General features: G+C 39.6%; 2 protein-coding genes across 9 annotated transcripts in view; one reads left to right on the top strand and one right to left on the bottom strand.

Annotated features, from left to right (window-relative positions):
* PDS5B (PDS5 cohesin associated factor B) overlaps positions 1–1,266 on the bottom strand; it is a 106,932-nt gene extending 105,666 nt beyond the window's left edge. For all 3 annotated transcript variants that reach the window (XM_063149145.1, XM_063149147.1, XM_063149146.1), the window contains exon 1: positions 1,211–1,266. The gene's annotated coding sequence lies outside the window, so the exon portion shown is untranslated. The remainder of the gene's footprint in view (positions 1–1,210) is intronic.
* A 9,718-nt stretch (positions 1,267–10,984) lies between these two features.
* Positions 10,985–27,982, top strand: part of LOC134414491 (NEDD4-binding protein 2-like 2) — a 41,197-nt gene continuing 24,199 nt past the window's right edge. For 2 of the 6 annotated variants that reach the window (XM_063149139.1, XM_063149143.1), the window contains exons 1-7: positions 10,985–11,056; positions 12,225–12,308; positions 13,430–14,853; positions 21,849–21,973; positions 22,380–22,468; positions 22,823–22,899; positions 26,212–26,355. In XM_063149139.1, coding sequence (XP_063005209.1) covers positions 12,306–12,308; positions 13,430–14,853; positions 21,849–21,973; positions 22,380–22,468; positions 22,823–22,899; positions 26,212–26,355 — 1,862 coding nt within the window. In that variant the 5' untranslated portion in view covers positions 10,985–11,056; positions 12,225–12,305. The other 4 variants (XM_063149142.1, XM_063149144.1, XM_063149140.1 and 1 more) reach the window with 4 other exon arrangements.

Below are 27,982 nucleotides of genomic sequence, written 5' to 3'. Positions count from 1 at the left end.
TAAATAATCACAGCTCTCAGAAAGCAACCGCGCAGCAAGCAAGCACAAAAGTCGGAATAAGGCTTGCAAGACAAAATCCAGCTCTGCAGGAACTATTCTGCTGCAGTTTAATTTTCCAGGACCGTTCACCGTCATTAATTGTTGATTTGTTTTAAAGAACAGATAGTGATTTATTTGCAGCAGGATGAAGTTACGGACCTAAATTCCTGACCGGAGGCTCTCAACGTAAACAACACATAACCTATAAATTAAGCATTCTCCATCTGGCAATTCAGATGTAAAATTCATAGTTTTCCATCTACCAGGCGGCGGCAACCGCCCCCCCACAGCTCCCCCCCGTCCTCCCTTCTCGAGCGCTTTCTAACAGAGCCTGATGCAAAGTAGGAGGGGAAAAGAAAGAGGAGGAAAGGAAGGGGGCAAAAAAAAAAAAAAAAAAAAAAAAAAAAAAAAAAAAAAAAAAAAAAAAAAAAAAAAGCTAAGCCAGCATGAAAGAATCGGGATCGCACACAAGTAGGGACCCAGCACACCGCGGTTCTGCCCGCTGAGGAGCGCTGCGAAGTGCGGCGCGGAGAGAGCGAAGCGGGCGGGGAGGGGACGGGGATGTCCCCGCGCTCAGCCCGGGCACAGGCGCGGGGCGGCGGGAGCTCGGTGCTGCCCCGCGGAGCGGGGACCGGGCCGGCTGCCCGGGGCAGGCAGCGAGGGCGGGAGGGGACGCCCGGGGCAGGGAGGAAAGGGACACCCGGGAAGCCGCGATCACTCACTCACTCACTCACTCATAGCCACGGGCGAGCAGCCTCCCCGCCCCCCCTCCCCGCCACTTCGCGCCGCGAGGAGCCACCAGCGCTGGGCGCGACACCGCCCGCCGGGCCACCGGGGCGAGGGGGTGACTGCCGGGCCCCCGCGCACCCCAGCCAAGGTCACCCCATCGCCCGGGGTGCCGGGCGGGAGGGGGGGAAAATTTAGGATTTGACGGCGGCCACGGAAAAGGGGGGAGGGGAGCAGCCCCGCGGAGGGGCGAGGGGGATGGGAAGGGGGAGCTCCACCACGGGCCGGGGGGAGCTCTGTCCTCCCGCTCCCCGTCTACTCCCCGTCCTTCTCCAGCGCTCGCCGCGGAGCTCGGTCCGGGCGGGCGCCCCTCACGCCCCCGGGAAGGGAAAATGGAGCGGGGACGGGGTGGGGGTATCCGCGGCCGAGGTGCCGTGCTCCTTACCCCGCCGCAGCCGCCTCGCCTCGCTGGTCGCAGGCGGGTCCGCTCCGCGCTGCCGCCGCTCCGGGCTCGGAGAGGCGCTGCCGCCGCCGCCGCCGCAGCCAATCGCCGCCAGCCCCCTCCCCTTCCGCAGCTCGCCCCGGTCCCCCTGCCGGCTTCAAAATGGCGCCAACTCGTCTCCGGCTGCTCCAATGGAAGCGCCGAGGGGAGCGAGCGCGGCCAGCGCGGGGCAGCAGCGCCCCCTGCCGGCCCTCGCGGGCAGCACCCGCCGACCGGGGCTGAGGGTGGGCCCGGGCCGGCCCCGCTGATGAGCGCTCTGTGGGCGGCTGGGGCGAGCGCTTCCCCAAAACGACGAATTACTAAAAGACTGTTGTGAAAAAATAAGGAATAAAGTCGTTTAACTGCGGAGAAAGAGCAGAAAAAGTAGCGTAAGTCATTCATCTAGCCTTTTGCTTCAGCAAGTGTAAGAGTTTGAGGGGTGTCCTTACAGGAAAACGCAAACAGAAAAGCAGTGTGGCTTCTTCTCGCCACTACAGCTAAAAGGCTTCATTTATTGTAGAATCATAGACTAAGTTGAAAAGAACCCATGAGGATCATCGAGTCCAACACCTGGCTCTGCACAGCACCATCCCCAACACCATATGCCAGAGAGCATTGTCCAAACTCTTCTTGAACTCTGGCGGGCTTGGTGCTGGGACCACTTCCCTGGGGAGCCTGTTCCATGGCCCAACCACCCTCTGGAAGAAGACCTTTCTCCTGACACATCAGGACAGCATGAGAGTGTTTAGAAGATTATGGTCCAAAAAACATAAATCACACTCAACAGATCTGCTGAAATGTACCCTCGGCTTTGTCCAGTGTGAGAAAAACACTTTGACAGACTGTTATTCAATACATTGTAACTAGTGGTTTTAATCTTTCAGAAGGTCCCCTCAGGCTTTCTGTACTTGCTAGTACATTGTACCGAGCATGCCTTATCTTCATTCAGTGCTAAACTACCTCATTGTCTAATGCAGACTACCTCAGCCCAACCAGAACTATTACATACAAATCACTTTTCAGCCCTCGAAACTGCCTTTGCTCGTATTTTTTTCCCCAGTGACTTATATTTAGTCCACTCCTTATAGGAAAAAAAAAGAAAACGAAAAAAAGTAGAGGCATAAAAGAGAGGAAGGTTTGTCTGGCAATTTTATATTGGAAGGATCCTGGACTCGGAGTCAAGATATAACTTTTTGATGCGGGTTGAATAATTTCCCCTCAATTCCTCCATTGCTGCCTATCTGGGCTCAGCAACTATTAAAGCCTTAGGCTGGGGAATACATCCTTTCCCAGCGGAGCACTTGCAGATGTGTGCAGGGATACTTGCAAAGCAGCAGAAAACCGAAACACTTTTTGAACTCTCCTAACACTGCTATTGAAATTGCAAAACCCAGCGGATGACTGTGAAAGTACCAGGGCGCTGAGATGCTCCGTGTTTCTGATGGAGCAGGTCGCAGCAGCGCCGCTTCCAGCGCCTGACCAGGACGCCAGGAGCGGCGGACGCCCATCGGAGCGGGACAGGGCGCTGAATAACGGGACCCACCCCGGCACGCTCCGCCCTGGTTTCCCTCCTGCACCGAGACCCTTCAGGATTTTAGAATCGGCTTTTCAGAGGCGGCTCCTCACTCGTCCTTTTCCCACCCGGTGTCGGTTCCGCAGTGCCCCTGCGGAGGGAGCCCGTCCGCCGCCGCCGCCGCCTCGGAAAGTGCCGGGAAAGAGCGCTCTGCCTACGGGAGAGGGCAACACGCACCCGCTCCCTTTCCCATGCGGTCCCACCGTCGCACAGTTCAAGCGGTGCCAGCCCTGGCTGTGTCCCGGGAGCAGGGTCAGCCTTTCCCCACGAAAAATGTTGCATCTCTCATGCAGCTGGTGACTCTAAGCAGCTAAATTTTAGGGGGTTTGCCACCTCCTGGAAGCGTAGGCAAGTTGTGTTACTTACAGAAACTGTATACTCGAGAAAGATTTAAAATATTTGTGCAAAATAAATATTTTGCTTGCAGGAGGACATATAAGGAATGTCAGTGCCACTGAACTTTCAAGACCAGATCTTATACTCTTATACACATAGAATCGTTTAAGGTTGAAGAACACCTTTAAGATCTCTGTGCCCAACCATTGACTCAGCACTGCCAAGTCCACCACTAAACCATGCCCCCAAGTGCCACATTTACATGTCTTCTAAATACCTCTAGGGATGCTCACACCACTGGACAGCCTGCTCCAGTGCTTGACCACTCTTTCAGTGAAAAATTTTTTCCTAATATTGTAAACCTCCACTGGCACAACTTGAAGCCATTTCCACTTTTCCTTTCCACTTTTCCTGATACTTGTTACTTGGAAGAAGAGAGTGATCCTCTCTTTACTACAACCTTCTTCCAGGCAGTTATAGAGAGCAATAAGACCCCCACAGCCTCCTTTTCCCAGACTAAACAACCCCAGCTCCTTCACTTGCTCCCCAGAAGACTTGTGCTCCAGATTGTGTGTGCTGAAGACACTTTCCACATCTCAGTGTTCAAGTGACAATGATGAACATAGTCAAAGAACACCCTTACACAGCAGTATTCTTCTCACAGCCTTCTGTCTGTAAAAACATTGTGTGAAAACAGAAGACTGCAGTGACAAGGGTCTTTTAGTCCCTACTTTATCAGACTGACAATCTCTCCCCTTGAATCATTTTAGTTATCTTTCTCAATTCATTCTTTAAATTGTTGTGTCCTTGCAGATCAGAACTGTGCACTGTACTCAAGATAGGAGTATATTGAGATTTCTCTCAGAGCAGCAAACTGTCTTCTGTCTTGCTCTTAGTACTATTCTTGATGACACTTTACATCTCTGTTGTTTAGGGTTTCGTGTTTTGGGGTTTTTTTTTTTTTTTTTGGTTGCTGTTGCAGTTTCAGTCAAAGATTTCAGAGAGCTGATATCAGCAACTTCAAGATTCCATGAACTTAGACTTCCAGGTTTGACAGGTAATTCTATGCTTTACCTTACACTGATCTACTTCTCAAAGCCTATCTTTTTACTCACCCCATTTTGTGAGTCCTTCTGGAGCTCTTTACACCAGCATCTGATTACCTGAAAGAGTTTAACATCCTGAAAGTATCATTCTGTCTGCATTCCCTTTTCTGGGTCATTAATGAAAATGAAATATTGTTGCATAAAACAACTTAAGTAAGCCCAAACATTTCTGGGAGAGAGATTTGCTAACTTTTCTCCACCTGAGAAAGTAACCAAAAGTACTCTCTGCTTCCATCCTTCAACTATATTTCCAACTCAGCATAGGACATTTACTTCAATTCCAAATTTGTTTGACAAGTTTTAGTAAGAAAGGTGCACAAATGCTCTTTAAAAATACAAATATGTTCCCTAGTTGGTCCTTGTCCATGCACTTCTTGACTCACAAACCTGCTGTGTCACTATCTCCCTTCACAGAAACTACACTGGCCCTTTCCCAACACATTGTCTTTATCCATTGGCCCTGTGATCATACTCTTCTATGGAATTGGCCTTTTAGTGTATGTACCAACAACTGTCAAGGTACTATCAGGTTTGTGAAAATGATACTTTTGTTTCCAGCATAGATACTTCCCTCTGTTTCCCTTTTAATTTGGACTCTGAAACAATTGCATCAAAAGTATTTTAATAGCAAAACAATTCAGATTAAATATATGTAATTTACATACTGAGCCCTTCACACTGGAAGGGGCCTTTGACATATTAAGAGGGAGGCTTTCTACTTGCAGGTGCAGGGATTTGTCTCAGAGAAAGAAAAATTTATTCATTTATTGGTGTTCCTCTTCAACTAAATAGCTGATAATATTATGAATGCGAGTTAACTTTGCAACTAATTTTAGTATCTCATATGTCTCTTAAGTAATTTGCAAGGAAGCCACATGGAAACGATGACTTTAGATGACTGGAATTTTTAGACTCTTACTGGCTGTGTGTGTGCTGTTTCCAACACTGTCTCCTTGTAAACAAAAATCAAACAGCTGAATAAGACAGTGATGCTCAGAATCTATTAGCTTCAATATATGTGCAATATAAATTTTGAAGTTTAAAAGTACTACTTTCATCTTAGTGCTAACAAGTCTGACTCCACCAGAAATATCTATTTGTGCCTGTCTTGTGGCTGTTTTTTAACAGGAAGACAAGAGTCATTAAGCACTATACGAAATTTCACAAAAACAAGCAAACCAAACCAAACAAAAACCAACAAGAACAAAACTAGAGAGGATATGAGGATGTGATGTTATTCTTCAGGGTGAGGAATGCAGAAAGCCTTCAACTCCACCTACTCATCTGCTTCCTTCATTAACTAGTTAATAGTTATACTGGGACATCATTAAGATTAAATGACCTACTAAAGTAAGTCAGTCTATTAAAGCAAGAAGCATTACCCCCTCACAAAACACGTCCTCACCTATCAGCTGTAGATGTATCTTTATCTCTGACTTCTTCCTTGAGAGATCATTGCCTAGTTGGAGGCACGCATGGGAAGAGAACAATAAAATGCTTCATGTTACAGTAGCCACAAAAGCAAAAACATCATTTAGATTTTTAATGTCCTAAAACAGAATCTGTCTCTTCACAGCAGTCAGGAAGTGATGGTGCATATTTTGCTACCGAGCAGGGCATCCTTTATGCCTTAACTCAACAAATCAAACCATCTTGCCATCTGATAGGAATAGGTTAGAGAGCATTAATACACAAACCTTTCATCTTCTAAGTATGTTATTGGGTTTTTTAATAGTTTCTTTAAATTCTAGTATGACTTAACAGCTGTTTTGTTGCTAAATGTCATGGAATCTTTTTGCTGACCACATTTACACCATGTATTCCTACAATTTAGCATGAATATAACCTATGGAAGCCAGCATCTAAAAAATCACAGTAGAAAGGGGAAAAAATTATTCTTCCCTTGGTGCCTTGCAGATAGGTATGACAGTAGTGAATACAGTAGTGAATTAGTACTTTGGGAACATGTACCAGTCTTTCTTTCCCTGGTGATAAGCTCAGTTTGTGAGTGAATTAAATTAGTTTCTCCACTAAGTTACCTAGAATTGATTTAAGTGCTCTCCATCTTTAATTGAGATGTAGGATAGGAGGTGGGAGAGGATAGTACATAACTTTCATATTCTTAAGCAATGGCATTAGCATAACAAAATGGGAAAAATTAAGAACTTTCTACTCTAAGTTGTATCGGTTAAGTGAGCATCTCAGTAGTTCAGCTTTAAGAAATCAAATAAAAGTAATTTCAGGTAAAAGCTGAGTGGCTAAAACCAACAAGAATTTGACCATACCGAGAGGATGTCAATATGGACATAACTAAGAAAGCAGCACTAAACTTTCATAGTGTTTGATAACTTCTTTCCTCTTGCTTAAAAATTAATATATTAAGCATTAAACACTTGAACATATTGTCCTCCATAAAATGCTGGGTATTTTTTAGTTGCTATATCTGGTGCTTGCTCTCCTCTACTCACACTTTTTCCTTTTACCATTCCCCTGTCTGCCCTCTGTTTAAAGCTACTTTAATGTCCCATTGAATTTCCGCTCAGTCTCCTTCATTTTCATGTAAATGGGAGATGCTATTTAGAGAGTCCCGCAGACTAAGCAGTGACTGGACCTTCACCTTGAGTGTCAGCTTCCTAGAAACTCCCCATGCTCTACTTTGAAAGACATGAATTGTTCGGAATCCTGTTTCCTTGGCTGGCTTTCACAACCCAAAATCTCAGCTTTGTTGTGGGCCAGCAGTTGTTATATTGTCTAGAGCACTCTGTCTTAAAAGTTAAATCTCTTCCATTCTTTTAGTACTGTTTTGCTGCAGCACTTGAGACTTAAATCATAGAACATGTATTATGAATTACATATTATGCCTTACTATCAAGAAAAAGCCTATCTATCATGCAGATTTCAGATAAAAATAATTAAATTAAAGGTTTCAAGAACCTCCAAAATAAAATAACTAGTCGTTACTTTTATTCTTGCCCCACTATTTTTATCTCCAAAAGGATTCATCCAGTACAAGAAGGGAATCAAATAACAATATTTAAATTACAAAGTAGTTATATCATAGTCAAAAGAAATATTAATCTAGCCATGATTTAAACACCACTTGCTACAATTTGTTGAATATATAAAATAATACTCCTATCTCACATAATCAGCAGGCTACCTGGAATAATTGTTTTGTTTGTAAAAATTTATAACTTTATCAAAACTCTAATTCTTAAGTTAATTTTCAAGTTGAAGTTTGAAAATAAAAACCTCTATATTATCTGTGAAAATTAATACGCAAAAAGCTCTTACTGTATTTTTACCACTGTAACTTTGATGTGACATTTGCATACCAGAATTCCTCTTTGTCATATAAAAGCTTCAGAAAAACAATTTGGCAAACGACATTCCTGGTTTGTTGAATAAACCAGTTCTCTTAAAACTCACCAGAATTTCTCCCTAGAGAATTATGCAACAGTATTTCTTAAATCATCTTGAAGCCTCACTTTTTCAAACAAGATTTAGTAAAGTAACAAGACAATCTATGACCCAAGGCCCTTTAGAAAGAGGCACGATTAAATCTAAGTCTGTAACTAGTCCACTTGAACTCAAATAGATGCTATATTTAGGTGTTATTAGAAGAAGAAAGAGCACTCTGCTATGTCAAGTCTGATAATGAGATCACAAGGTCTAAATGATTGAGCTATCATTCCATATTAACCCTTAAACACAAAAGTCAATCTCAAGTAGTGCGCATTGGATAATTTTTTTCTCTTTTAATACCAGATGGAGTCTCATAATTCTGTCTATCTGAAATTAGCCTGATCTTTTCTATTAAAAGGCATAACACAGGCATTTATTGTTTCACTACCAAATATTTAATTTTTTATACCAGCTATCTTCTTTATGCTGAGTTATTTTGGAAAATTTTATCTAAAATGTTTCTGGAAGCAAATTTAATGGAAACCTTTCCATACACAACAGAATAGTATGATGTTTTTATCAAAAATACCCAGTTCTCAAACAAGAACAAAAGCCATCAGTTTAGATGAGGCAGGACAGCAATTAGGCAACACCATGGGCAGGAAGGAGTAGCAAAAGCATTTTCTCTGGCAGTAGTTTCATTGTAGTGTGGTTTACCTGTGATTTGAAATTGCACCTGAAAGCTTTTTTTCCTACTGAACCTGAAACAAGGCCCATGCAGAAGAAAGCAGTGCAACAAATCAGTTTGGTACAAATATCAGAGATGTCTGCATTGCATTTAAAGCATCAACTGTACCAGTGTACCATAAAGGAATCAGAATGATCCTCCAAATTGGTCAGTTGCCATCTTCCCTTTTTAATGTAGGAAATCAAATGCAAAAACTGCTCTGAGAAAATGCTCCATTTGCAAGTTCAAATACTCAAGTTCCGTAACATCAAAACTCTTATTATTTTTTAAAAAATAACATTACTCACTTCCCATATGCATATAAATTGATGTGATCTGTAAGGTTAAAATCAACTTAAATTTGCAAGTCACTTGGAAAACTGAATCAAAATCTGATTACATAAGGTCAAAAATTTTCCTTTCACTCTTCTCTTAGATCAGTTAAAGCCTACAATTCACCAGCTGATATGAAGGTGATGTAATAAATGTCTAGGAACACAGGAACAGATAATTTTTCATATCTTGTCTACCTCACACTAAGATTTTTTACCTCTGTGAGACACTTCCACCACAATCATAGGTGCATGTTACAGGAAGCCTGGTTTGGGTGACACATAGTAGTGGTACATGGCAGCATTGAGTAACTTTCTAAACATATGTAAAAATGAAATTTTAAAATTCTGACTTCTCTGAAAACGAAGAAAAAAAAGTCATCTCTTAATGCTTCTTTGTAAATATTTTCACTGTTACAGTGTTCAACCTCTTGGACCCTGCTTTTTCCTACCCTGTCAGCTTCTCCTAACAATGTTTCCAATGGAACTCTTTTTATGATCTAGTGCAAGACAAGGAATATAGGGGAATTATTTGCAGCTTTGTCTCAAGTAAGAGACTTACTTCCCACGTAGGAGCTGTAGCAGCTGTAACAGGATCGTCAGGGAAAGTCTATTTCATTATACTCAATGAAGTTGAAAAAATTACTTTAGGGTTCTGCCAGTTGTAACATGTGGCTTATTTAATTAGGTACAAGTAATGGGAGAACTCCCCAAATTAAATACATCTGAGACAATTACTACATACACAACACGAATGCTTGAGAGCTCTGATCTCCAGATATTGCCTCCAAAATGTCCATGTGCAGCACTCTTACTCTCTCTTAATGGTTAGCTTGGGTGTTGCATGACACAGCCCGTGTAGGGAAGCATGTAATTACTACTAGAGATGAATAATAGTGGCAAACTGGGAGATTCACTTCAACAGATCACTTCTGATCTAGATTAAAATGCTACCAAAGACACATTCACGCCTTCCAAAAAAACCAAGGCCATCACCTGGCACAGGAAAGGAGACTACGCTTTGGTTGCAGGGTTAACTGGAAGGAATGCCTGGACGGTGGATTTGACCAGTTCTCTTTCTATTTTTTACAGCAAAAAATCTAATTTCAGTGACTTTATTAATCATATACTTTAAGACCTTCATAATCCATTTGGGTGGTGTGACAGAATAAATATTGCAGGTATTTAGAATGGGCGCATCGCTTACTGAAGCTTTTGTGTGCACTAATGAAATTTGGGGAATTACTGTTACAAGGCTGAGGGGTTTTTCAGGAAAAATGTGGCTTGCCTTGCATAGTATCACAAGATTTGGGGGAAAAAAGTAGTTAGGTGATATTAAAATTTTATTTTATACATGTGTGAAAAACGCCAATCACTTGTTTTTAAAATTTTAAAAGTTTAATAGTAATAAAATGGTTATAAAAATAGTAATACAATTAGAGTAATAATAATTTGGACAATTTGAATTAGGGCAATATGAGACAATAGAGACAAAGAGTTACGGACGTTTGGGTGCCTTTTTCTGGGCAGCAGAAGCCCGAAAAAGGACACCTGTTAACAGAGGATTAACCCTTAAAAGCAATAGCCTGTTGCGTATTCATACACTTCATACATGATGCATAAATTCCATTCAAACACAGGATTCTGTCTGGTCATCCTCAACTTCTTCCTCCGAATCCTAACAGCGCCTTCGAGGCGGGAAGAAGTTCGTTTCTTCTGCTAAGAGGGCAATAAATGTTTTTCCTCTGAAATTCAGGTGTCCTGTGGCTGCTATCTCGCTGCAAGTCCTTTCTTTAAAAAAGTATCCTACATAGCGTAGTTTCTATTTTAACTTTTTTCATAACCTAAAACTATATTTAAAACACTACTTAAGAGATAGAACTTTCTTACACAACACATATAATATTCATTTTAATATTTGCGAAAAGCCAATCATAAAACACGCATTTTTCACACATGCAGGAGGGAAAGTTGCAAATCCACGTTAAGTACAACACAGGACTAAGAAACTTGGGCGGCTTTCACACTAGGGACAGTCCCCACCGGACCGCTGCTCACGTTCCGTGACAGAGCAGGACGCCCCCTAAAGCAGAGGTCCCCACAGGCCGAGCAGAGCGGCCACTCCGCAGGAAGGCGAAGCGGGACAAATCCCAAATCCCACCCCGGGGCTGGCACCGGCTCTTCCCGCCGGGCACAGCGCGCGCCGTGCCGGGAGGCTCCGCCCCTCGCGGCGCCACGCGCGGGGTGAGGGGGCAGCGGGAGGCGGCGCCATTTTGGGCGTGGGGGGTCGGAGGCGCTGCCTCTGCCGCCGCCGGGAGCCGCGGCCCTGAGGTTCGTGTCCTCCCCCGCGTGTGGCCCCTGCTCGGCCAAGCCGCTTCTCCTCCGCCGCCAGCGCTGCTACCACCGACCTGTGCCACCGGCGGCGTGGGGATGGCGGTGTGAGCGCGCAGGAGCCGGCGGCTGCTGAGGTTGTGTGACGCGGGCCCGGCGCTGAGGGAAGTGTGTGTGTGTGGGGGAGAGGAGTGGGCTTTGCACCGTGGGGAAAGGAGGGACGGGCGCCTGATCCAGCTCCCCGAGCCGTGAGGCCGGTGGCCGTGCCTCCGCCTCGGACCCGCCGCTGCCAGCCCGGTGTGGGTGGGAGCAGCGCCTGCTGCCCCGGCTGCTGTGCCGTGTGAGGGCGCTGGGCTGTGCGCCCCGACACCGCCGTACCACCGTGCGAGGAGAGCCGGCCAGTTCACTTGTGTGTAGGTTGTGCCAGATAGGCCTGAGTTTTCCTTTTGGGAAAGGTGTTATGCGGGTTGAGTTCAAGACCTTGAGTTAGTTGGTTGATTGAATCTTCTGGATGTTTCACAGGTCAGTTGAAGTGGTAAAGAAGTGGCATCTCTGCCGGCTCAGGTTCAGTGCTTACAACCAGTTCTTTACAGAAATGATAGAGATACAGAAACATTCAGGAGGTGAGAGTGTCAGAGAGACTGCATTTTCCTTGAGCATACTTGCTCTGTCCTCGCCAAGGACACAGGCAGATATGCTTTTGAGTGCAGCTTCAGTGTCTCCAAGGTTAGCGAGGGACAGTCTGTTAGAGATTAGCAAGAAAGAATATTCCTATGTGGGACAGTCACAAAGCAGCATTTTCTGTCAGTGGAGATCTTGTCATTCAGCAAATGTTCACAGGTTTACTCTTTTAATTCCCCATCATGAAATGGGGTCTGCTTAAACATCATCCCTGGAGATGAGGACATAGAAGCTAATAAAGTTACTTTTTTACCTCAGTACTGTGGAGCAAGCAGGACATTTTTTTTCTAGATGAGGATAGACTCAGTGAATAGTAGTAATGCCATACTTGCTTTCTAATAGACAGAAATGAAGCGTGAAGAAGCTGGGGGCATGCATACAACACATAAATCTTGAGAGGAGGAGAGAACATGGTACCAATTCTGAGGAAGAGAGAGAGTTGCATGGCCATGTTTCTTCCCCTTCTAACCGTTATGCTTTCTTCCAGGTACTAAAGTCAAGTGCGGACAGTAACATCTCCTTGGTTTAGCCAGTTTGAGATGAGAATGGCAGGTTTCTCTTCCTTTGGATGGTAGGTGAGAAAGTGCCTAGAGTAACACCTTTTCTTGTGTGTTTTGTGAGTGAACATGTTGGGATAATGGCTACGTACAAATCTTCCCATAATGCTACCTACAGATCCTTTTCAGATAAAGAAGAAAATTATTTTCCTATCCAGGATGAATGGCATGTAGCACTTTGTTAATATTTAGTCATAGAAAGCTGAAATGTTTCAGAAAACACTGGAATAAACCTTCCAGTAGGAGAAATGTGTTCTTTTGTGTTTAAAACTGCATTTATTTGGTGGGGAAGAGTTTACTCTTTATTGCATACTGTGTAGTCTTCAAAATCCAAGAAATTCACACTAATAGATGGATAATGACATGGCATAGTGGTTAGTGCCAGCTTGCTTTGTAACAGCTTGTCTCTGAACCTGTCTAGAACTTAGTGGTTTCATTCTTAGAATGTAATCTATTTGGGACAGGGATTTTTATGTGTGTGTTTAATTTTAGAAGACATGCAAGTAAATGCTCTTGGTCCCTAACAAAAGTCCTTAGCAGTTCCAAAACCAGGACCATAACAATAGATTGCAGCTTTGACTTTAGGTCTTGCTTGACTTGTTGTAAATTGCAAATGCTGCCCAGAACCTGTTTGATTGCTTACCTAAATGAGTTAGTGGATTTTGGTTCATGGCACAGAAAACAATCCTCATGGTTGAAGTGTTTTTGTTTTATTGGTGTGTTAGTAGTGATCTCAGACATCAGTTTGTGTGTTGGAAATTGGCATATCCTTATCTTTAAAAGAGATTTCAAACACTTGGTGAAATAACAGCTGGTAGAGAATAGCAGTAACATAGGTCAGAGATTGCTGATGTAATTATTTTTTCAAACAGTCACATTTTAAAAGCATGATTTGTAAATTATTTAAGGCATATCATCAAATGTGACTGCTTGACTGATACAGCACTAACGTTTTTTACTAGAGATGAGCAATAAGTAATGTAGCAGTCTACTTTAAACCATACTTGTGGTAGGTGATGTGTGTTTTTCTTCTGGGTGAATCCATGGACAGTGTGATGTCATAGGCCTGAATAACTTCAGCTTTTTTATACTTTAAAATGTGCATGCTGATAACGTATTGATTCTTTTTTCTAAGATGCTTCATGCTGAAAATACAGCAAGGCTCTTGGAGTGTCAGGACGAAATCGGAATTGAGCCGTATCCTAAAAGAATGAAGTCAACAGAAGGGGCTTGTGAGAAACTCCCTGATGATGATGACAAAGGTGCTCAGAAGGTGGATGTGGAGAGAAAATCAAATGGTTGGATACCTACATGTGCCTTAGACAACCAAGGGCAACATGAAATGCAGAAGCAAGAGAAAATACCTTCTGGTGCCTTGGGATCCTTGAATGAGGTTCTCCCTGAAAATAATCCAGTACTTAGTCAGCCAATTGATTTAGAAAATGGGCAGAATATAAGTCCTCCTTTTACATCAATGAATTACTCTAAAGTTGAAGAGAAGGACCCTTTTATTACAAATAATGGTGGTGAAGATAATACTGAAAAAAGCAGTGAATCATTCTCAATAAATAGAAATCAATCAGATGAAGACTTCTTTACAAGCAAAGATTTTATAGGACCTATTTACAAGCCTGCCAAAAGTAACAAGCTGGACAAATCTGGCAATTGCAATGAATGTAGGAACACTGGAGGAGATGAGAATGAATTGTGTGAAAACAGATGTAAAAGAAAGGAGGCAAAGAAGACGCAAGCTGTTTCTGCCACTGTACCAGAAATAGATGATCAGCTGGATCAGTTCTATAAAGAAATTCACCAGCTGGAAAATGAAAATTTAGATACTAATGTTCAGGAAAAGGAAACTGAAATTTCTGAGGAACAACACTCTCCATTTAACTCCAGTCAGAGCTCACAAGAAAATTATCAACCTGTCATTTTGGGCAGTCCACACCCATTTTATGAGAATGGACAGTGTTCTTCAGGGGAACAGAACAGTCAGAAAACAAGCAATGAGCAGCAGTTAGTTGTGGAAACAGGTGGCTGGAAAACTGAAAATACCTTTAATGACCAAGTAGATACTTGGAACTGCTCAGTGCCTGAATTCAGACCTGCTTGGCAGACTAGAGCATCTTTCAACAAACCTCAGGGACCTTTTCCTCCTAGATTCAGCCATCAATCCCATTTTCAGATATTTGATTCTCCACCTCAAATCCCAAATGTTCCCCCTCCTCAGAATGGAGGATTTCCTTACAAAAGTTACCATGGAAATACTGATATCAGCAGTCATGGTCCATTGCTTGATCAAAATACCAGCTATTCTGGTCATGCTGACATCCATAATACTCAGGTCTTCAGGAATGGGAATAATGATCAGAATGGACTCCAAAGTAATGGTTTCTGTGAAACCGGAGAAGAGCATTGGAATGATCCAAAAGCTGACAGTACAGGAGGAATGCACAACTTTTCTTCATTGCAGTTATCTGAAGAAAAATTCAGTTCTTCACAGAAATTGCTTCTAATCTTAAGAGGCCTGCCAGGTTCAGGGAAAACCACACTTTCTCGGTAAGTGCAGACTTAAAGCTTGAGAAGTTCATTCAAGTAAAATTTTTTGAGAATTTCAAATATATCTGTAAGCACTAAGGAAACATCTTAGTTTTTAAATTACTCTTAAAATGCAGCAGTTTAAAGCTGTCATTTGTACTTAAAGAGTGCAAGTGGCCGTAATTATTAAAAAGATTTACTTGGGGCTTTTGTCTCCCTCAGAGTTTTGATGACCAGGAGCTCCTCTGTGTTAAATTTAAAATGTTGAGCATCCATTAAATTGCATAGTCTTTTATTCTGAAATTTTCGTACTAGTATGTGGTAGTCTGCTGCTTTGTTTTAATTCTTAAATTTAAAAAAACCTCCCATCAAGTCTAACAATGCCAATTTGACTGAACCAGAAGTCCTTTTTCATGCCCATGTAAAAATTTTCAAAGGCCATTAGAAGAATGCTGCTGCCCTGAAAATACCTGGTTTTGGTGAATTGAAGAAACTGAGCATTATCTCATTCCATTTTTTCATAGCATGGTCTGTCAATTACTCTTCCTTGTTTGTGAACAATGCACAATAAAAACATTATTTTTTCTTCCAAATGTACTTGTTGAAGTCTGACAAGGTTAAAAACAGGTAATATCTCCAACTTGGATTTTCCCTTTGTGGTTTTTTGGCCTATTTTAAAAAGCACAGAAAGTGGACAGAGCACAGATGGTACCTGTATTAAGTGAAAGTAAGTTTGTCTTGTGTATGTAAAAAAAGAAGTTTTTGAATCAGTACTTACTGATTGAGTTTTATCCAGAAACTACATCACAGGATATCTTCTGTAGTTATCATCTGTTGTATGTGAGGAGTCTGTGGAATAGACACAGTCATCATGTTCTTATTTGTGTTTTTTAATATAAAGAAGTAACATTCTATTTAACATTCTATTAGTGGATTTTTCCTGGTATTTAGGAGACCTATTACAACTAGAAATCTCTAATAGGTTTTTTTTTTTTACATATTTCAGTTGTTTTTACGATAATATTTTTATAGTTACTGATTGCTGTATTTTGCAAGCCTGCATTTTTGAAGCTGCATGTCCCCATTTGGTATTACTGTAGTAATTTCTTTAATATGTGAAGGCAACATAAAACATTTAAAAATAACCCTGTGGAAAAAATGCTGCCTCATTCAGTTTAGAGATTGGATACAACTTAATATAAAGATAAGAAATATATTTGTTTTCTGTGTTTGGTGTGCTAAATTGTCTCTGAATCTTTCTCCCAATATATGACTCATATAATCTGAAAAATTTTAAATATCTTCAGGTTTTTAAGAACAAATATCTGTGCTTTTTTTCATCTCTCATAAGTGAGATCAGTTACTAATTTTGTTTAGCAGATGGGAAAATGGGCACTATGAGATCAAGGTTAAGAATAGTTACCAAAAGTGAGTGCAGAATTTGAACAGCATGGGGCTTGCTTTTCAGTGTCTTCAATTACATGCAGTTTCATGTGTTTAATGCTTGCTTGCAGTTGTTAATTCCCGTGAAATCATGAGTCTTGGATATCCTTAGGAAAGAAACATCCCAGAATTAATGGGTGCCGATGGGGAAAATACCTTTATTATTAGTTAAGTTATAATAAACATGTTTTGAACATGTCTTTCTGTGTAACATCATAGAGTTCTGCAGCGTAGCCTAGGACAGCAATGGTGTTATATCTGATGCCATATTAGTACCCACAGGTATCTTTGCAGATATTTACATTTTTGGCAGCTGCAGACAAACCTTTACTATTTGTGTCAGTAAAATAACTGCCAAGGAAAAGCAGAAAACTGGCATTGTCTGTGTGGATCAGCACTAGAGGGGAATGAGGTGTATCTTGTGGGTTTCCCAAGGTGGAAATGACAGCAGAGCCAGTAGGGAGACCTTGGAATATCAAATTTCTATGAGTAAGGGTTTTTAAGTACAGGCACTTTTCTCTCTGCCCGCAAACTTGACTTGTGTCTGTCTTGAATCTTCCACTGAAGTTTATTTTTGGTTTTGACTCTTCCATTCCAACTAAACAGTTGGAATTTGGGCATGTTTTTTGGAAGAGAGTGGTGGGTGTGAACTAGTTCATTGTTCTGCTTGGAGGAGGTCTGTCACCATCACTGGATCAGGTCAGGTATGTCTTTGTCAGGCCTGAGCTTAAAAACACTTCAGCGATTTCTGTGGTCTCACCAAACTTCTCTAGTGCGGTACAAAACACCTAAATAAGAAAGTTGTTCCTAATCTCCAAAATGAAGTTCTGAAGACATAATTTGCATGTCCTGTGTAATAACATATGTTGTTATGTGGTAGAATGTGGCTCATGTTCTTTGCAGCTTCCCTTCTGGTAAGGGAGAGGTTTATTCACTGTAATAGGTCGACATCAGACCTTTTACTGTCTCCACTGCCAGACTAAACAAGCGCAGCTGCTATTAACTTCTCCTTAGGTGTTGTGTGCCTGTAGCCATCTGTTCAGCCCTCCCATGTTTTTCAGCATGTCTTTTGAATTGGGAAGTTCCACACTGGATACAGTGTTTCAGAATTGACCACACAAGAACCAGGTAAAGTGTGGGTGATCTCTTCTCAGGTGATCTACTGGTCATGCTTCCTCTACTGAAGCCCAGGTTGTGATTTGCCCCACCTTTGATGAGGGTACACCATTCACTCATCTCATTTGATGTCCACTGTAATCCTCAGACTCCTTTCAACAGAGCTGCTCAACCACTCACTTCCCTGCCTGTGCTGAGGCTTAGCTTTCATCATTTGTACAACTTCACTCTTTCTCTGTTGAGCTTCCTGATGTTTTGTTTTGCTTAGCTCAGTTCCCAGGTTTTCCTGTGGCCTTCTGGATAGATGCCTCACTGTTCAGCTCTGTGTTGAGCATCTGGTGTCATCTGTAAGTTCTGTGCCTCATCATCCAGGGTTATGATGAAGATAATGAAAAAGTGATCTTACTATATCCTTTGTTGTTCTCTGCTTGTTACTGGCTGGGAGATGATGTTGGAAGCTTTGATAATTTCTGAGTATGCTGCATTCATCACTCAGTCCTCATTGACAAATGCACTTGTTTCATCAGAGTGTGTTCTGGTCAGTAAAGAATGGCTTGTCTGTTGCAAACCCCACACTGGCTCCTCTTGGTTATCCTAATTTGCTTAACATGTTTGGAAATAGATTCTGAGTATGCACTCCGTTGTTTCCAGGACAGAGCTTAGGTGAGCTTGAGCAGCCATTAGTTCTTTGGGTTATTGTCTTTACTTGCCTTAAATATGAGCACATCGGCCATTTCTGGCTCATTGGGGAGCTCCCCTCATCTCATGGATTTATTTCCTGTGTCCACCTGACTTAGACAATCCCAGCCACTGAGGCTCATATGAAATCTGTTTCTTAACTATCCATTAACTTTCCATTTTTGTATTCCTGTTCATATCCAGTCATGGCTTTTGGTCTGTTCTCACTAATTCCGTATCTGCTTCTAAACAGTAAGCTGATTTCTTCAGTTCCATCTCCAGTCTTCATCTTGTTTATGCCCAGATTCATTTTCTCCCTGTTTCAGTCAGTGATATTATTTCCCTCCCAACTTCATTATGCCTGTGCCTTCCCTCTGCTTCACTCTGCCTTGGCCCTGTTTCCTAGCTCTACTGCCAGACCAAGTTGCTTGTTCCAGTGTTTATACCACTATGCTTCCCATGTCCTCCTGTTTTAGGCCAATTTTGTTCCTTTTGTTGCCATTTGAGTGATGGGAGAAATGTATTCCTATGATGCAGTAATGGTGCTGAATCAGCTTCCTGCCACTGCCAGATTGCTCTGTTCAGGACTGGGTTTGCTATGAGAATCATGAGTTCTTTTAACTACTATTTGCTATGCACAGAGACATTTTAAAGTTGAATACCTTGGGCAGATTTACAAAAAGGTTTTGCAGGGCAAACAAATGCATGTACTTTGTCAGATTTCACTTCTTCAATCCAAAGCTACTCAGAGAAAAGCTTGGAATAGCAAAATACTTTTGTTTAAAAAATAAATGCTTTATTTTTTCCTTGGGTTTGGAAGAGATTGAGCATTTAGTTAAAAATGTTAGAAAGCATTTTGGCCAGACAGATACCCAGCAGTGTTAGCTTTAGCCCAAGTAACCAAAGCCTGCTACAATTAGAAGTAGATGATAATGTGATCTTACAGTCCTGGTAAAAATTGTAGGAAAAGAGACTTGTATTTTTAAAATATTTTGCTACTGAGGTTGGCAGCAGTTGCAATTTGCCTTTTCTCCATAAATACTTAAGCATTAATTTGAATGAAAGAGAGCTTAATGAAATTGAAAGAGCACATATTGGTGTCATTTAAGAAGTCTGGTTTTAGTTAAATCCAGTAACATATAAAGACAGTTCTCTTTCTCTGGGGCCATTTTTCCTTAGAGGGAAATCTTCTGAAGGGAAGAGTTAGAGTTAATGCTTATAGCTGGATGTAGAAGCAGTGGTGTGCTGTTGTTTCTAATTATATGTTTATTTTAACAGTGTTAAACAGTGCTTTTAGAGGAGCATTTACACAGCTCAGTGATGCTGCATATTTTGAAACTATATTTAGTTATTGCCTACTTTTTCCTCATCCACAATATAGTAGCTATTTTAAATAGGTGAATTATTTATCTTTTTTTATAAAATCATTTATCAAAGTAGGCTAACCAGGATACATATTTGGGGACTGTTCTAAAAGGATTTGTGTGTGTGCAGGCATTGGAAAAAATGTGTATTGGTTTGCTGAGTAGTTAATATTTTGGTTTCAACATGAGATTTTTGTATGTCAGGATAATAGCTTCTATTAGATCAGGTAGTATTTGTGGGAAAAGTAGGTGAGCTGCTTTAATTTCAGTGTCCTACTGTGTTCAGAGGGGGTGTTTGCTTGGAGGGAAGGTTTAGGGTGAAAAGGATGTATTCCAGCAGTTGGATAATATGCTACTCATTTCAAGCATGTGCACATACTTACTAACCTGGAATTTGACTCAGTGGAAATACATTTATCTTTTTTTCTTTTTTCATCTCTTAAAAGTGGAGTATTATCTCTGTGGGTTTAGATAGTAGTGATGCTTTCTTTCTGTAGATATGATTTTTGTTCTTTCTGTTCTCTAGTTCATAGGACTGGGAAAAATTTTACTTCCAAGTACATGTTAGAGGTAAATGAATTATGCCATAGGATGTCATCCAGTAGTTTTCTGCTTTGAATTTTAGAAGTTTAAATACTGCAAATACAGTTTACTATATTAAGTCTGTTATTTCAGTTCAGTTATATTGGTCCATAAACAGTTGTGGTGTGTTCTGAACTTCAAGGAATACTAACAAACTATTTCAAGAATACACTTTGTTGATGGGTTTGCAAGATTTCAGAACCCTTGTCACTGTAATTCTTTATTGCTACTAATGATGTTTGGAAGATATAACAGAAGAATTCAATTCAGTGAGTTATTCTCCAGAACATGAACAAATGGAGTCAGTTCTTAGAAATAAAAATGAAAATCAATGTCTCATTAATGCTGATTTGTCAGTTCATATATTCCTATAGATACCTGATGCTCAGGCCCCTAGGAACTGTAGAAGTGTGTCCATCTAGTCAGCCAATAGAAGAATCCCAGATATTATTTGCTATCTTTTTTATTAAGGCAGATGGTTCTTTAGGATATGTGTGTATACTTTCAGCACACAAGGAGTGAGTGTGGAAGACATATCCAGTTTTTCTTGCATTATTAATTGGCAAATGTAGCATACTGTAAATAAGAGAATTGAGCCATGTGTGAAATCACAGCCAAGTAACTTAATGAATATAAAATTGTTAAATATTTTATACAAGAGAGGAAGAGGGATAAATATTGCTGGTGTGTGTGGTGTATGATTTACTGGTGCCATTTGATCTATTTAGAACAAAAATGGATGATTGATCCTCCTGCACTCTTATAAACCAGTGTAATACACACCCTATTGAAAGATCTAGGCTCTAACAAAACCTATAATTTATATAAATATAAATTGATAATATTTATAACAAAACGAATTATTTATCAGTGTTCAAACGAAGCAGCTGAACTTTAAGTGTACCATGCTCTGCTTTCTCAAATACCTTTGCTATTTATCCTGAAGCAACCATAACGGGCCTGTTGTTGGTGACAGGTGGCAAAACAGAGCAAATTCCTTGTGTAGGAATTACATTCAAGTGGCTCTTCCTGCAGATATATATGGGAAAGCTTGGTAACTTAGAACTAGCATATCTTTGTTCCCCTAAGTTATTTGGGATCTGGCCAATTGTTTTGTTCTGCCACCTCAGCAATAGTGCAGTCCCACGTACTCCAGTGCAGTTTGGCTTTTGTAGCCTGTGGGTATGTTGCCTATTTCTGAGCTGGAATAGTTGCCTAAATTTCCATAGATTTCTGAGTGTTGCAGTGGACTCTACATGTTCTGTGGCACTAACGGGCTTGTTCTGTTTTCAGATTTAAATATACCATAGAATTAAAAAGAGACAAGGAGTCTCCTAAAGTCCAATCTACACCTATTCTGTAGGCTGGACTTTAAACAGAATTGTACTGTTGTCTCAGTTATATGAGGTTTTCCTTTAAATGTCCATTGCCAAGGACTTTCTGAAACTAGGTTTACATTTGGCAGAACGGAGAGTTCTCATGATCAGATTGCTTTCTAGACATATTTCCAAGTGAGGATTGAGATGGAAAATGTTAGCAAGTATATTTAATTATCATGAGGTACTTATTGCAGTATAGCCGTAAAATTAGATGAATGCAAACATCTCTTGGGAGTGGAGAAGAAACAATAAATGCAGAAATAGTGGAGAGAGGAAATATTGCTTTGATTTGGATTAGAATTATTGGTAATATAGATGGGTGTGCTTTTTATAAATCTGAAGTTTGCAAGAAGTTCAGAAATAGGTCACAGTTCAATCTATTTAAGTTATATTTTTTTTAATGTGTTTATCTAAAAATTAAAAGTGAATCTGTTTTTGTGTTTTCCTTTACCAGTGTTCTGCTTGGTCGGAGTTGTGACGGCGTTGTGCTCAGCACCGATGATTATTTTCGTCAGCAGTACGGATACACCTATAATGCTGCTCAGCTTGGTGATGCCCATGAGTGGAACCGCAAGAGAGGTTGGAATGAACAAAAGGCATCCCATTAAACTGTGTTGTGTAGAGGAAATAGAAGTGTAGCATAACCTCTATGAGTATTAAGAGTCTATATGAAAAGGAGTATATATATATTTTAGCAAAGCATGTATAGAAGTATTTCAAGTGCTTTTTATACTTTAATTCATGTATGTATATATATATACATTAAATTTTGAACTTCTGCAAGGTTCAGAGTTAAAAATAGATAACCTTGTTTCTTTGGGCATGAGGCTCTTGTTTCTGCTTCTTTTCATTCCTGCCTGTACCTTGTATTCTTTCTCTCAGAACAGAGTGTTTCAGTCAGAGTAGATTAGTGAAAGAAAATCTGGGGCGGTTTTTTTTTTTGAGTTACATGTGGTTTATTAACTTGCACAATTTTTCATTTCAGCAAAGCAAGCAATGGAGCAGGGAAAATCTCCAGTTATAATAGACAACACTAATACTCAAGCCTGGGAAATGAAGCCTTATGTGGAAGTGGTAGGTTTTGTTGCATGATTGTCACCAACTTAGACTCAGACTTACCCTGGCTGCATGGGATAAGTTGATACATTTTGTCCAGAAACATTTTTTTATTCAAGTTTTTAAAAAGAGAGACTGCTTATTGATAATGATTAGTAATTGGTGTGGCAATGGTTTAGATCAGTTCAAGAATTGACTTGATTTAATTTCCTTAGCCTGAAATGAAAGCTAAGACAGGCTGGGTGTAAGTGAAATTCAGCAAGTATCACAGCAGAGTATGCTGTTGCATCTGTTTATTATATTTGTCTTTTATTTTTTTCTTGCTTTATGTGATCGTGATACGTATCACACGTATTTCTTTGCTTGCTGCAGGCTCTAGAAAAAGGATACAGAGTGGAGTTCCATGAGCCAGATACTTGGTGGAAGTTTGATCCTGATGAACTAGAAAAGTAAGGTTTTTCTTACACAAATCATGGTACTTTATATATATATAGAGATAGATAGATAAATATGAATGCATAAATATATATGCAGTAAGTTATAGTTTATTCAAAATATTTTCTCAAGTTCCTTACCAGTAATATGAAATGTATTTTATTTAAATAGGCATTTTGAGGTATACATTTACATGGAAGTTTAATGGATAAATAAGTAAACCAGCTCTATCTAGTTGGCCCAAAATGTCAGTATTAAAATGTTGTTGGACGTGTGTAGATGCGACTTAGAGTACTGCTGAACATGGGTCATTGAATTTCTGGGTTCTGAGAGTGCTTGGGAAGCTGCTTATTCTTCTTGGTTAATGTCCTTTTTGTCTCAGATATATCTGCTTTAGGAATCTATGAGGTATCAAACCAGCTCAAGGATATTTCTTTGTTTGAAAAGTAGTGTAATATTTTCACAGTTGATGACAGAGTTCTCTCACTGATTTTTGTTTTATATACATCCAGCTGACTTTGCCTCTAGTTGTTTCAGCTTTGTGAAGTAGCCCCTACAGTGCACGAATGTGTTTTTATGTATATATCTCTAATGCTTGCATTACTGACTTGGACTCTATTGGGTTTATAAAATGTTCTTAAGTTTTCACCTTTTGCTCGTAAGCTACCACTCGTTTCTAGAGATGGAGTTCTCTCTCTGTAGAATGATAGTAAGTTTTTCTAGTTTGGCATGCAGCACAGCCAAGTTAGGAATCTTAGTAAAATCAGGCACTTAAGATTTCCATTACACAAAACAGACTAATTTTCCAGGAAAATTCATGTTTCCAGATGATCTTAACAAGCAACAGGGTAAACTGTTGTGTTGTTACTGTTGAATTTTATTGTTCAATTATTAATTGTAGGAGTAAAATTGATATCTTTCCCAGAGCAAAACCCTTGAACTGTAAAGTGCTGTTACTAGTTTTTAGAAGATTCCTAGAAATATTTTAGCAGTTCTAGTTGCTTTAAATATTTAAACAGAGACCCATTGCCTGGAAACTTTATTTTTTGTGAATTTAATAAAGGTGGTGATGTAAGTTTTCGTTTTGTTCCTTAGTTACTTTGGGAGAGGGCTCTTAAGTTTTGTTTCATCAGCTTGCTGAGGGTGCAGTGGTAAAGGGTAGTATGGAAGCATTTATTAGCGGCAGAACTTCTATCAATAGGTTTTTTAGCTTTTATCAAAAGATTCTGTGTTCCTCCATGCAAAACAGTCCTCCTCCCCTATCTGTTAGGAGCCTTTGCTGGTATGTCTGCTTTGGTTCAGATAGATGACTTTGTGCTCTCTCAGCATAGCGAAGCTGCCAAAGAATGAGTGAAGACATGTCTGAAGAGGAGATACCAGTATTAAATGACACTATACAGCAAATTGATTTCCTTTTTTAAATCAGTTTCTACGCTTGATGCAATTTTGCTGCTGGTGATATTATTATCCTGCAAGGAGAAGTACTTCGTCTTTTATGAAGTGATTATGCACAAGTCCATTCAGTTGTGGATGTGTGTGCACTTTATGTCCAGTGCACTTGAGCTGTAATTTTTTTCTAGGAGTACTAAGATAGTAAAATATTGAATATTGATAGGAAAATATTGAATAACTTTCTGCTTCCACCATTTGGCATTAAATGACTTAGACTTGCTCTTCTCATTTTTTGTCTGTCACAAATGTCAACTGCTTTATAAAATCCACATATTTCTAGAGGGTTAACTTTTTTCTCTATCATTACCCTTGCTCGTATTTGTGAATAAAATTAAAACAGCTAAGACTCACCAAGTGATTAGTTCAACATGCAGCTGCTCCTGGGCTGCTTTAGCACAATGTAGAAATTAAAAGCATTTAAACAATGAGCCACATGCAATGATCACTCCAGCTTCTGGTGTTGTCTTAGGGAAGAGTGTGAGGGAAATGCTCTGTTTAAGCATTTTCTTCACAGAAAGCAAGCTGATAAAGAAGCAATGCACCTTTAAGGAGCCAATGTAATTTTGAATAGTTCTGCGATCACCAGTTCTGCTTCCAATCTGAATGTGAAGTTAATGTGCTACCTGCCATGTGCTTTGAGCTCTTGTCAACTTGATACTTACTTCTTTGTTATAATAATACTCCTCAAGTCCTGAGGGGACTAGTGATGAGGAATCGGTCTTCTAAAATATTTCTGTATGGAATATTGTCTTTCCAGTGTAGCCTGTTTGTTCCCACTGTTGATTTCTCCTCTTTAGAACTGATGAAGTTGTTAAGGCCCATACCTCTTCTGTCCCTAGGGGAAAGTACAAAGATGCAGAAATATATTCTCTGTTGGTTTGTTGGGGACATAATTTAGCTTGGACATTATTTCTTGGCAAGAAGAAGTATTGGGTTATGATAAATGCTTGTTTATGCTATCACAACCTTTTGTTTCTGTTTTATGTCTCTTCTTTTAGATTCATTTCCATTACAATTCTGTCAATTCTCTGACATTCAGTTTGTGCATGAGGCTTGTGGTTTTCTTCTGGCAGAGACTGAAATTCTCTGCTAACATGGATTTTAAGGTCCTATTCCATAAATACCAAGGAGATTTTATGTATATGTTTGTGTATATATATATATATATATCTGATCTCATATAATGTGCTCAGGTTCTTAATAGACCAAGTTCTCCCTGAAAGTAGCTGGTTACTGAGCACTGCAAGAATGGGACAGCACCTTTGATACCTTTTCCCTTACATGTGTTTCACTACATTTCTGAATTCACAAGAAGTGCGAGTTACAGTAGATTAAAGTGTTCTGAGTGTGTTTTTCTGGTTCAGAACTAAAGTCGCTTCTTCTTCTGTAGAGGTTTCCTGATGAGAAAATATTCTGTCATTAAGTCTTGCAACAGTGTAGTTGCATATTTTATGCTAGTTTGAACGTTCCTTTCATAAGGAGTAGTCTGTGCTATTATTAATCTCTACTCGTTAAAATCTGTACATGTAAATCCTACATGTAAAATCTGATGAATAAATAGTAAAATCCTTCTAGGGTAATTCAGGTGCATAGTTATAGTGAATAACATCATATTTGTGTATGGAGAAGAACAACTGTATTGTTTACTGTTACTCATAATATGCAGCTGTGAATTGTTAAAATAAACCTTAATGCAAGTTGAATACCTTGAGAATGAGGATATAGTATAATGAAAACAAGAAGAAAAATTGATAATTTAGAGGGTTTTTTCTTAGAGACTGTACATACAATTTTACACATATATATTTACTTAGATATAACTATATATAGCTATAAACATACCACATAATTTATTGAAATTTTTGTTTTTGTAGGAGAAATAAGCATGGAGTCACTCGTGAGAAGATTGCTCAGATGTTGGAACGATATGAATATCAAATATCCATCCCTATTGTCATGAATTCAGTGGTACCTCCCCACAAAAACACTCAAAGACCACCTCTGCAGAGAAGACATAGGTGGGGAGAAAATACAGACTCATGGAGTTCTTTCAGTATTTCCAGTAGCCAGTAACACAGTTGCAGTCAGTTAATAAGAATCTGTTATTTGCCCTTTTAAAACACATCATCACTTCCAATAAAGTAGTGGTTTTCAGTGTTTTAAATAGGCCTGTTTCAAGACCCATTTTCTTCTGGAGGTTGTTCTTTTTAATGGACTTGCATGTAAATAAAATTGTACGTTTAATGTTTTTTTAAAACTATTAAAGTTGTAAGACCTTGGATTTTAGTAAAATATTTAATATAGTATGGCATATAGCAGTCTTTCTTCAGAAATCTAAGACAATGATGACATATATTAGATAACTGTTGAGCAGTTTTTTTAAAGAAGGGGTCATATTAAGGATCTTTTAAAAGAGAAGTAAAGCTCAAAAAGAAGAGTTTATTTATGTAGTAATCAATTTTAATTATAGTTATTTAGTGTTCTTACCTTTTTGGAGATTTTTTTTGAAAACAGTTATGCTCTGGATTGTCCTTTAGTTCTATTTGGCATGTATTGCCAATTGGCAAAATTTTGGCATGTGTTTTTGACTTCCGTTAAGAGGTTTAAATTTTTTGTTGTTGTTTTCTTGGGGTTTTGGGGTTTTTCCCTTTCTTTTTTGGTCTCAGAAGTTCATGTGGCAGCTGAAGCAAAATTCTGCCAGTACAGTATTCACCAGATATAAACTGTGCAACCTGAATTATTTTTTTATTTATTCTCATCAGTAGTACATAAACTGTGATGATGTTGGCACACCACCAACTTGTTTTGTCCTGACTGAAAAAACCCCTAAATTTTATCACTAAACCACTGAAATTTCACAGCTGTGTCTTTCTAAGTCAGTTTCTTTCATTTGTGATAAAAATGAAGTTTTGAAAAATTAGGCTGTCAATTCCCAGTCCACAGTTAGGATGAATCAATTCAATATAAATAGTGAATATAATTCTGTAAAACCATCTTGCATTCCTAATTTTGGCATTGCCAACGTAATCTGTTTAGCACATAACAAAGAATGAGCCAGCATGGAGACTGACTAATTTACTGCTCTTTTTATCTTTAAAAAATTATGAATTTGTAAGTGTTGACTTTGCCTTTTTTCTAACAGCTTGCTGTATTAATAAAATATATTTGTGTTCAGTATTGTTGAAGTAGTTCAATGCAACAGTTTATATTTTCAGGCTCGTAGGATTTTGTACAGATGAACATTATTGCTGCCCTGCTATAGCTGAAATAACCTAACTGCTCTTGACTTCCTTATACACTGACCAAACATTGACTAGGAAATTTTGTCAAGAGCATGAGTATGTAACAAAAAGAATTTAGATGGTTATCTACTACTCATTTTGTGTCACAGTATCAGAATTTTGAAAATTGCAAAGCCTGCATAATTTTTTAAATTGTAGACAATTTTTCAATAGGCCCTAAAAATTACTTCATCAATAAAGTCTGAATACCATGAGAGCTGAAAATCAAGCTATATAATGAGGTATCTTTCTCTGGCTTTCTACGCCTATTGTGCAAATTTATGTTTTAATTATTTGAACCAGAATTTAAAATCTCACTAGCACCTGCATTGTTAATATATTGAATTATGTGTTTGTGTGGAAA

Source organism: Melospiza melodia, chromosome 2 (assembly GCF_035770615.1).
Source record: "Melospiza melodia melodia isolate bMelMel2 chromosome 2, bMelMel2.pri, whole genome shotgun sequence".
In the NCBI taxonomy this organism is placed as follows: Eukaryota; Metazoa; Chordata; class Aves; order Passeriformes; family Passerellidae; genus Melospiza; species Melospiza melodia.
The sequence above is the reverse complement of the archived record's forward strand: the minus strand, read 5'-3'. Positions and strand labels throughout refer to the sequence as shown.